Source organism: Primulina huaijiensis, chromosome 11 (assembly GCF_012295235.1).
Source record: "Primulina huaijiensis isolate GDHJ02 chromosome 11, ASM1229523v2, whole genome shotgun sequence".
Lineage (NCBI taxonomy): Eukaryota > Viridiplantae > Streptophyta > Magnoliopsida > Lamiales > Gesneriaceae > Primulina > Primulina huaijiensis.
In genome coordinates, this window is record NC_133316.1 from 19,980,398 (window position 1) to 19,991,264 (window position 10,867).

Below are 10,867 nucleotides of genomic sequence, written 5' to 3' on the forward strand. Positions count from 1 at the left end.
GAACTAATTTGTCAATGACTATGGTCCATTTGACTGACACAAAGATTTTAAGTTTAGAACAAAGTCTCGTCATATGATCACATTGATATCCTAAGTTTAGAACATTTTAATTTCTTGATTCTTGGTCTGCAACATTTTTATCTGTAGTTGGAGTCTTGATCGTTGCTGTTGCCCCAAAGAACTACAATGGATCCTATAATACTGTCCAAAGCAGAAATATATATAATATGCTACGATTAATACACACAAATATGTCTGTATGAATAAGTAAACAAGCACAAATACTGACCTTCCGAGGTAAATGTCTTCGTGCAATACAACAATGGTATCCCTCTGTAGAGTGCTAGTATCAAGACTCCAACGACGCAGGTTAGTGTGCCAAATAACTTAGCTTTTCTACTCTTGCTATTCATTTTCACACTCTCCATCCTCCGACATGCATGCATTGAACATAATATATATACTCTATTTACTAGTAATAGCAAACGATATATATTCGGTATTATTTTGTATTCATTTAAACGTTCCACCAACAATATTTATAGTGGAGTTCTACTTGCAATTGCACATCGTGGAAAGTATAGATTTCAAGCGTGGAAAATACATATATGCTTCCTATAGGGGTCATAATTCAATGACTTCATACGCTGATGTTAGTTATCATAGCAAGCACGAAAGGCCGATAATATTCTATCTTAGGCAAATCTTGATATTCACCAGAATGCTGACATGATACCGGTCATGCCGATGACATGAAATCTGGATCGGATTTTCGGGTAAAAATGAGAATAAATATGTGAAACGTAACATCAGCAAGCTTTGAATAACACTAATATTTGGTTATCTTTTGAATTTAAAAAAGGCATGAACGAGCATGTAAATTCTTCTAAAAAAAGAGCGTATAATTAATAACGAATGCTCTGTCAATATTAAAGTATAATAATTAATAATTTGTGCAACATATTGACGATGTAAGCAAGTATTTGATTTGATGTTGAAATGAGATATTGTAGCATCTAATTCTCTACTAATTTTTGAAAGAGAGGAGGGACATGATTTCCCTTCTTAATTCGGTATGTTGATGCAAGTTTTCTAAGTGGGAACAATGTGTCCAAAATCTTGAAAGCAAGCTCAAAAAGTTATATTTCATAGAAAAATATATGATATCAATTTATTAATTTGAATGATTCTAGATATCAGGTATGGTCTTGATCCGGCTACAAGCTTGGTAATTTAAATAAGCCAGGTAAAGCCCAATTCGAAACGAGCCCAAGAGTGGCCCGTTTAAGATGTGTAAGCTCGACGGAAATACCCACGGTCAGCAAAATTAATGAGTTTAATTTAATTTAATTAATATAAACTTGGATGTCGGCAATGGGACTAGTGATCTCAACGGGGCGTTGGTCAAACTCCAGATTCACCTCATCTCTGGAACTCGGTGGTCCCAATTTAGGTTGGATTAGTTATATCTCCTAAAAATTCTATATTTTTTAAAATTTAATTATTATATGATAAAAAAATTAAAAAATAATAAATAATTAAAATTTACTTTAACAAAATAAAAATTATAATAATATGTTTTCATTTTAAACACATCATTATAAAATAAACTTATTTTAATTCTAATATATCATGCCCTCAAATTAGGGATTAAGATATACATTATTCAATAAATAAAAAATGTAACACAAAAAATTATATGAGACCATCACATAATTTAATTTTGTGATACAAATATTTTACACGATCCATCCATTAAAAAATATTATTTTTATGTCAAAAATATTATTTTCACTCCATATATGAAGCACATTGATATGTCTCACAGATATAAATTTGTGATACCGTCTCACACAAATCGATCCATTGTCTTCCCTAATTGAGATATCCATTGTAATCCTAGATTCCTTATTAATTTATTTTGTCTGATTCCTTTGATTTTTCCGATGGTAATTGGAACTTAATAATTGATCACATTCATCTATGAAAGCTCTTAGACAAAACCACCGAAGCTAAGCCACGTTTGTATATTTTCTTAAAGACAAAATAAAAGAAACCTTTTGGTTCTTTAGTTTTAATAATCTATACTTACTATTATATTAAACGTGAGAAATGATAATAACTGTCTAAAGATGACACTAATTTTTTTTTCCCAATTTTATCCTTATATGATATTAATATTACACTTTTATTTTTTTGTTTTAATTTCAACACACACTTTTATTTTTATTTATTTTTATTTCAACAATCAATTTAGTCTCTCCATAATTTATCAAATTTCACTTTAGTCCATCGATAATAATAAAAAAAATTGTACACACAAATCGCGTATGCATAATAATTAATAATAATAACACGGCGGTGTACTAGAACCTTGTAAGGAAGTGTTGACATGGATAATAAAATAGTATTCTGCTCTATCCTAAATTTATTTTAAACAGTAATAATTTCCAAACTTTGGAGTTTGGGCTTTTAGACAAATTTGTAAATTCAAAACTTGTGGATGATAATTTTTATGTTTGATAACGACACATGAAATAATTCGACAGTTATAGCAGGTTCTGGGATAATAATTATATTATTTCAACTGCGGGGTTTTGTAACGTTCGAGGGAGAGAGTTATATTTCCGTTTCTTTGTGTGTTATTAGGGGAGTTTAGAGGATATTAGGGATTGGGTTTTTGGGGAAGAAGAAGTGAACGTGATGGGTTTAATATCGGGAATGTTTATGGGGATCCTGTCCGGGATCGTGTTGATGGCGGGTTGGCAGTACATGATGCGCTACCGTAGCAACAAGCGTATTGCCAAGGTTCTTGCATTTCTTAGTTTTAATTGATTTTTGTTTTTGTTGAAGTAATTTCATTGCGAAATTTGCAGGCTTTTTAGTGTTTTCTGGTGATAATTTTATTCATCTTTGATCTTTGTGGGATATTTTGTCCTTTTTCCCCCAAGTTAGTTATGAGTTGAAGATGAATGGTTTGTGATTTTTTGGATTTTACTTCTTGTTATAGGCTGTAGTCCATTCCTGTGATTTCTGGTTAGATTTTGATGTTTTAGCTTTTGATTGAATGTGTGATGTTGTTGATAATTGTTTGAATTTTTCTTTTCTTTTTGGTGGACAGGCAGTTGATATTAAATTGCTTAGCTCACTTGACAGGGATGATCTGAAGAAAATTTGCGGTGACAATTTTCCAGAATGGATATCTTTCCCCGTTTTCGAGCAAGTTAGAGTCCTTCATTCTTTTTACATATGGGCCACGAAACATGGAAGTAATCTTTGATTACTTTTTTATCATACTGGGATTATACATGGTTTAGCCTATTTATGCCTCCTCCTGACATTTAGGTCTAAATTAGCACTAGCACTTTCTTTTCTTGATTTTTTTTTAACATGTTGAGAAAATTTTAGCTTTGTAGACGGAGAAAGAAATCTTTATGTTTCGATGCGCCAACATCCGGTGTCCAGATTCAGCATGGGGTGGTGCGAGGCTATGTTGTGTGGAGTATCAGTTAGTTTGATTGAACGGATAGGACTGGACTTTGGAGGACTTATATTGTGAAATGCATTGCTAATAAACATTGAATCTATTTCCTGAATCTACAAAGAAATTGAATTGTTAATTTGCAGTGATCTGCTGCACTTTCATAGTGGGCTGATGGACTGTTGATTATGTACCATAGCTCTCTACTGTCCACAGATGCCATTTTCGCGGTTAAAAATGTTTATATCGTCAGTATTTTTCGGTAATTGAACACATCCTTTGTTGTGGAGACACCAATAAATGAATTTGTACCAAACATGGTTGCTGATTATGCATTTGATAGATTGGGTGTCTTTTAGAAATGACAATGGGAATTTTTTTGGAAATTAAGGTCACGTGCTCATCTAGGCTTACTTCGAGTCAACGACAACTATAAATATTTGGAGTATGCTTACATCGACAGCTATAAATTTCACTTGATAATCAGTGTACATAAATATGATCAGCTTTTTTCCTATTATATGGGGAATCTGTTATATTTATCTTGCTCTGCTTAATGTGTTAGGTGAAATGGCTGAACAAACAACTGGGCAAACTGTGGCCATTTGTTGCTGATGTAAGCTCTCTCGTATATCATATACTAAGTCTTACTTTTGTATGAATAATTGCCAATATTAGCTTTAAGAAGGCATGTGCATGCTAACTTTGATTGCATGGACACATAATTTATTGTTTACTCCAAGTTCGGTCGATAGAGTGTCATGTATTTATGACTTCAAATACTGCAATTCTTCGAGTTGCGTACCAGGCGCCTTTTATGATAATGTAGCATTTGCCTTCTCTTTTCTTTGGCAGATTAGTTTTGTTTTTTCTCGTGTTAGATCCTATTATGAATCTGCATTACTGATTTTCGCGAGTTACTACTTCCCCAGGCTGCAGAAGCTGTTATTAAAGAATCTGTTGAACCATTGTTGGAACAATATCGACCGACGGGAATTACTTCATTGAAATTCAGTAAACTGTCTCTTGGAACTGTGGCTCCAAAAATAGAAGGTAATAACAAGAATATTTCTCTAGCCAATGTTATTGTCTATCTCTAATGGTTTAAATAAGATGAATTGTTTCAAGCGTTTTTTGATGATTGTCTTGTATGAAAGTCCTGCCTTGCTTGAATCTTTGATGTGTTATAATCATCGTGATTTTTTTTGAGTTAAATGAATGTTCTTTTTTGACTGCTGTGGGTTTCCATTAATTTTGTATTAACGCAATCATTTAATTTGTGCTGAAGACTCTGCTGAAGGGGTTTGTTCATAAATAATCATTCGAAACGTGCATAATTCTTAGAGATTACTAGTATCAGTTACTTTGTGAGTTGAGATTTTCACGATGTGAGTGCATTCTTATTATCGAGCTGAAAATTACTGTTGGTTTTTTATTTATTGAATATTTAGGGGTTTTCAATATTTTTTCCTTATGTAATGGGTTTCTCATTGACCTGTGTTTCCTACTTATATTTACCATGGATCATTTCATGTGTGTTTGTTTCTGCCTCTTCACCTGCATACATGATTAACGCAGGGATTCGTGTTCAGAACCTTAAGGAAGGTCAAATCACAATGGATATTGACCTTCGGTGGGGTGGTGATCCGAGCATTATTCTAGCTGTTGAAGCTGCTCTTGTTGCTTCCATTCCCATCCAGGTTGGTGCACAAACTACTTATCCCCAGCTGGCATAGTTGCTAAAAATGCTGCTTTTGCCATTCTTTTTTCTTCTACGACTTGTATTCATTTTTCATTGTCATAGACTCGTATGCGTGATTATGGTAACATGAAATTATCTTCTCTGTCAATTTCAGTTGAAGGATCTTCAAGTTTTTACCGTAGTTCGTGCTATATTCCAACTCGCAGATGAAATTCCTTGCATCTCCGCAGTCGTCGTTGCTCTGCTTGCAGATGTATGCCTTCATGCCTTGATTCAAATAAAGTTATTTTTCAGCGGAAGGGTTACAGTTTGAAAAATATTACTAGACAAAAATTAAACCAATTTCTTATTATCGAATTCTATCACCTTCTGGACCATTCTTCCTTTATCTGAGAGACTCTCAAAGGTTAATGGTTGTATCATAATATGGTACCTGGAAGGTGTATTTATTGTAGATTGAAATTTCTGAACCATGGAAATTCGCTCCCCACGGTTTGGGTCTGTGTGGGGGAACAGGAATAGATTGGCTTCTGTGGCGATGGATACTGCGCTACTTTTTTAGTCTCTTCGTGTGCCTTTTAGTTTATTGGTCCTCTGTGATTTAGTTTTTCAATGCATCAAAATAAATTACTGAAAATTCAACATGAATAGTTAAATACAAGATATGATAGGTCATTCTAGGTGGACCGTGTATGCTCTGTTAAGATGATGCGTTTGAGTTTATGATGTAAATTTTTTTGGTTTGGACTGATTTCTCTTGGACTTTAATTACATATTGGACGAGAAGAAAAGAGAAAAGTATTACAGCTTTGATAATACTTCATAGTTTGTTTTATATGTCTTTTCTAAGTTTGAAGTGAAATTTTATTTATACATTCAGTGGAGTTAGAGTTGAATGACCCTGTAATCATTTTTTCCGTGCTTTGCCTTTGTGTGTTGTTTGTGTCAGCCATAGTTTCTTGGTATCATTATTTAAGGGTGAGGGTTTTGGGCAATATTACAGAAACGTGGTTTGATAAAAAAAAATTATAATTGAATTACTGTTGTCATTTGTGCTTCTCCATGTTACTCAGCCAAAACCACGGATTGATTACACTTTGAAAGCTATTGGTGGAAGTTTAACTGCACTTCCTGGGCTTTCTGATATGATAGATGTAAGTTTGCATATTTTTCCTCCTCAGATGGTATTCTTTTTATTTGGACTGACCAACGATTTCAATGTTTATTTCTGTTAGGATACTGTTAATTCCATTGTAACAGATATGCTGCAGTGGCCCCACAGAATTGTCGTTCCTATTGGTGGCATTCCTGTAGATTTAAGGTTGCTTTCTTATATCCAAATGTTATTTATAACCTTATTTGAAAAACATAAACTTTTATTCATATTTAAAAGTTAACTGATAATTGCTTCAGTATTACCTTCAAGTATTTAAAAGTTAACTGATAATTGCTTAATGTCTTATTTTAATTTTATTCATCATCTTACGTAGCACGAGTTTGATGTATGTTTTCGAGGAAAAAAAGTGGTAAAATTAACATTAATATCCTTCACGTGCTTTATTATTTCTTGAAAGATTTTTTGTCTGGGAACCAACATTCCTATTCCTGCCATTACACGCATAGGACAACTTAATATTGCTAAAACCTGAAATTAAGATATCCATCTGTGTTGCATCTATTTTTTGGTATCCAATTCCTGTATTTGGGATTGACTAAAACTAAACAATTGTGTTTTTTTACGGTAAATCATTGCAGTGAGTTGGAGCTTAAGCCAGTGGGAAAGGTTACTGTAACTGTCGTAAGGGCAAATGAACTGAAAAATAAGGAGTTGATTGGAAAATCTGATCCATACGTTGTCCTGCACATCCGTCCATTGGTTAAAGTCAAAACAAAGGTTGTGGACAACAACCTGAATCCTGTCTGGAATCAGACATTTGAGTTAATCGCAGAAGACAAGGAGACCCAATCTCTCATTCTTGAGGTTTTCTTTTCGTCGCTTCCCTCCAAAATACTTCGATGATGTCTCCCACTTCCCTTAAAATGAGCATGCATCCTCCATCAAGTTGATTATTGTCTGGTTTTTGTAATGTCTCGTTTTTCTTTTCCTTTTTTCTTAAGCACTTATTAATTGTAATATTTTATGTTTCCACTGGTTGTGCTCAAGGATCTCCTCATACCGTGGCACCATAAGTACTCAAAAAAGAATAATGTTCTACAGTTACATGTGTAGGATGAGTAAGGAAAACTCCTTGGTCTTGTTGAAAGAAAGTTAAATCATAATGAATGATGGATTCAGTGGAACTTATTAGCATGTCATGTGGTCTTTAGTGATTTCATCCTCATGGCTTTATTTTGCATCAGCAACCCGAATCTATCTATGTGCCATACACGGACACAGGAATTTGTAGTGAAATGTGGTGTAATCAGATATTGGTGTTATATGAACCACTACAGCCTGCGATATTTTTCTCCAACTTGAACTCGACAGTATTTTGTGCAGCTCTGCCAAATAATTATATGTTATGTCTTTTTCATTTATCTACAGTTGCATGTTAGAAAACGCATACGAAACTAAATGAGTTTATGTTATTCCATAATATTTCTGTTTTGTATATATGTGGAGTCATCTTTGGGCACTCATGTTATACTATTGTACTTATGGATCCTTATTTCCATTAAAGGTGTTTGATCAAGACATTGGGCAAGACAAGCGGCTGGGCATTACGAAGTTACCTCTGATGGAGCTGGAAGCCGAGACAGCTAAAGAAATCGAATTGAGGTTGCTACCTGCACTTGATATGCTTAAAATAAAAGATAAGAAGGACAGAGGAACCATAACAGTTCAGGTAACCAGCTTATTATCACGATTTCAAATCTTTGTTTACCCTGAAAAGTTGGAATTCCCTAGATTGTGTGATAATTCTTAGTGTGTGAAGTAGTAGCATTTTGTTATCCATATTCTTAGTGAGCTTTGACCTGATTTTTCAGGTTTTATATCACGAATTTAACAAGGAAGAGCAGATGGCTGCCCTTGAAGAAGAGAAGAGGATCATAGAAGAAAGAAAGAAACTTAAGGAAGCTGGAGTAATCGGGAGCACCATGGATGCCCTCGATGGTGCTGCCTCAATAGTCGGTTCTGGTGTCGGTTTAGTGGGAACTGGTTTAGGTGCTGGTGCAGGCATAGTAGGGAGTGGCTTCGGAGCTGTGGGCAGCGGTCTGAGTAAAGCTGGAAAGTTCATGGGCAGGACGATTACAGGGCACTCTGGTGCGTCTAGGAGGAGTGGATCTTCCACACCCGTGAACTCTGTCCACGAAAATGGCGGTGCTAAGCCTCTGTAGACTCGACCATCTTCTGTGAAATAAGGTTTTTCATTTTTTTTTTGTGAAATCATTATGTTATTAATTAGGTGGCATTCCATATGCATCGTGAAACCTTGGATGATGATTGTGTTTCTCGGAGGGATGAAATTGTGTGTCCTCGTTTGTTAAATCTTGGCAGTGTAAAGGTTCATCAAACTTTGATACTTCCAATACAAATGCTTGGTGTAATTTTCTACGACTCCTTGCGAACATTTCTTTTAGTATTTGATACAAATGTTCATTCTACTCGTGTTTCATGAATCAAGTCTTTCATTTATTTCAACCTTTTTTATACAAATAATATGTATGTCGTTTTTTTTTTGAATTACATATGTATGTAGTCTTGTTTCCCCTAATCTTAAATAAAAAAGGAGGTGACAAATGAAAAATAACGAAAGAATCGAAAGCTTTTCTTATCTGTTTCCGGTCCAAATGTGAGCTCAATTAATAGGATGTCGTAATTTTTTGTTGAGTAGGTCTCTTGTGAAACGGTCTCACGAATTTTTATCTGTGAGACGGGTCAATCCTACCGATATTGACAATAAAAAGTAATACTTTTAGTATAAAAAGTAATACTTTTTCATGGATGACCCAAATAAGATATGCGACTCACAAAATACGACCTGTGAGATTGTCTCACACAAATTTTTGTTTTGTTGATTTGAAGTTCATATTTTGCATAAAAATAATCAAAAGGTGAAACGAGGAATGAAACATGCCAATTTGAATATATTAAAGTAATTGATTTAGTATGTTTTTGTGAGGCGGGTCAAATATGTTTATATTTTCAATAATAAGTAATATTTTACATAAAAATTATATTTTTCATGAATAATTCAAATAAGATATTTGTGTCACAAAATTGATTCGTGATATGAAATCATCTTATAAAATTGAATTGTGAAACCGTGTCTCGAAAATTTGATGAATGAAGTTTCGAGAATCGTTGGCGGACAAAGTTTGGTTATTTATTTATTCACGGTTCATACCACGCACAACAACTTTGTATTATTTAAATATGATATTCTTTATAGATAAGATCGTAAATATCTGGTGTGGCTCCATCTAATAATGTACATGCCAACCAAGCAATTTATTAGTGTTGTGAAAAAGTAAAAATTTACGGTAAAAAAGTAAAAATCTCAAACTCTCAAAATTATCACACTACACACTTTATAATATTTTTCTCTCAACTCAATTGTGATTTTCTTCACAAATGAGAGATCTATTTATAGAAAATTTTTACAAATAATCCAAAAATAAAATACATCATTACCTACATCATCACACACTAATTTTCAATATTCAACACCTAATTTTACCTAATTTTCAACATTCAACATTCACATTTTCAACACAAATATTTAACACATTTTAAAATAATTTTTCAACACTCCCCCTTGTGATGATGATCATAATGATTGTATACATTACGTGTTTTTATACTGCCTCGTTAAAAACCTTACTAGGAAAAACCCATTGGGATAAAAACCATAGTAAGGGAAAAAGAGTGCAGTCACGTAAACTCCCCCTCATGTTGACACGAACAATTCTTCACAAATTTCGTAGATTGCGCATCCCAATATTATATATGTGCTTTCTGAATATTGTCGTAGGAAGTGCCTTTGTGAAGAGATCTGATGAGTTTTCACTTGATTGAATGTGACGAACATCAATACATTTATTCTTCTCAAGCTCCTTGGTGAATGCGAAGAACTTAGGAGGAATATGTTTAGTTCTGTCGCTTTTTATGTATCCTTCTTTCATTTGAGCAACACATGCAGCATTATCTTCATATAGTATCACAGGCTTCTCGTCGAATGATAATCCGCATGAGATTTGGATATGTTGAGTCATTGATTTTAACCACACACATTCACGGCTTGCTTCATGTAGTGCAATAATCTCGGCATGATTTGATGAAGTTGTTACAAGTGTTTGTTTCTGTGAACGCCAAGAAATTGCAGTGCCTCCACGAGTAAATACATATCCAGTTTGAGAACGTGCTTTGTGTGGATCAGATAAGTATCCAGCATCGGCATAACCAATTATACTTGGATTAGCATCTTTTGAATACAAAAGTCCCAAGTCTGTCGTTCCTCGTAGATAACGGAATATATGTTTAATTCCGTTCCAATGTCTCTTTGTTGGATATGTGCTAAATCTTGCCAATAAATTTACGGCAAAAGATATATCAGGCCTTGTACAATTTGTAAGATACATAAGGGCACCGATAGCACTTAGATATGGTACTTCTGGACCAAGAATATCTTCATCATCTTCACATGGACGGAATGGATCCTTTTCTATGTTTAATGATCTAA

The 10,867-nt window shown here is 34.0% G+C and overlaps 1 protein-coding gene across 1 annotated transcript; it reads left to right on the forward strand.

The window, feature by feature from the left end:
• The first annotated feature begins 2,435 nt into the window (after positions 1–2,435).
• On the forward strand, positions 2,436–8,739 carry LOC140988072 (calcium-dependent lipid-binding protein-like). Its single transcript, XM_073456966.1, has 11 exons — positions 2,436–2,808; positions 3,122–3,223; positions 4,047–4,097; positions 4,414–4,534; positions 5,060–5,181; positions 5,338–5,436; positions 6,257–6,337; positions 6,419–6,504; positions 6,939–7,164; positions 7,865–8,029; positions 8,172–8,739. Exons 1-11 carry the CDS (start codon positions 2,704–2,706, stop codon positions 8,520–8,522), a joined length of 1,509 nt encoding a protein of 502 aa, XP_073313067.1. The 5' UTR covers positions 2,436–2,703; the 3' UTR covers positions 8,523–8,739.
• Positions 8,740–10,867: the final 2,128 nt, after the last annotated feature.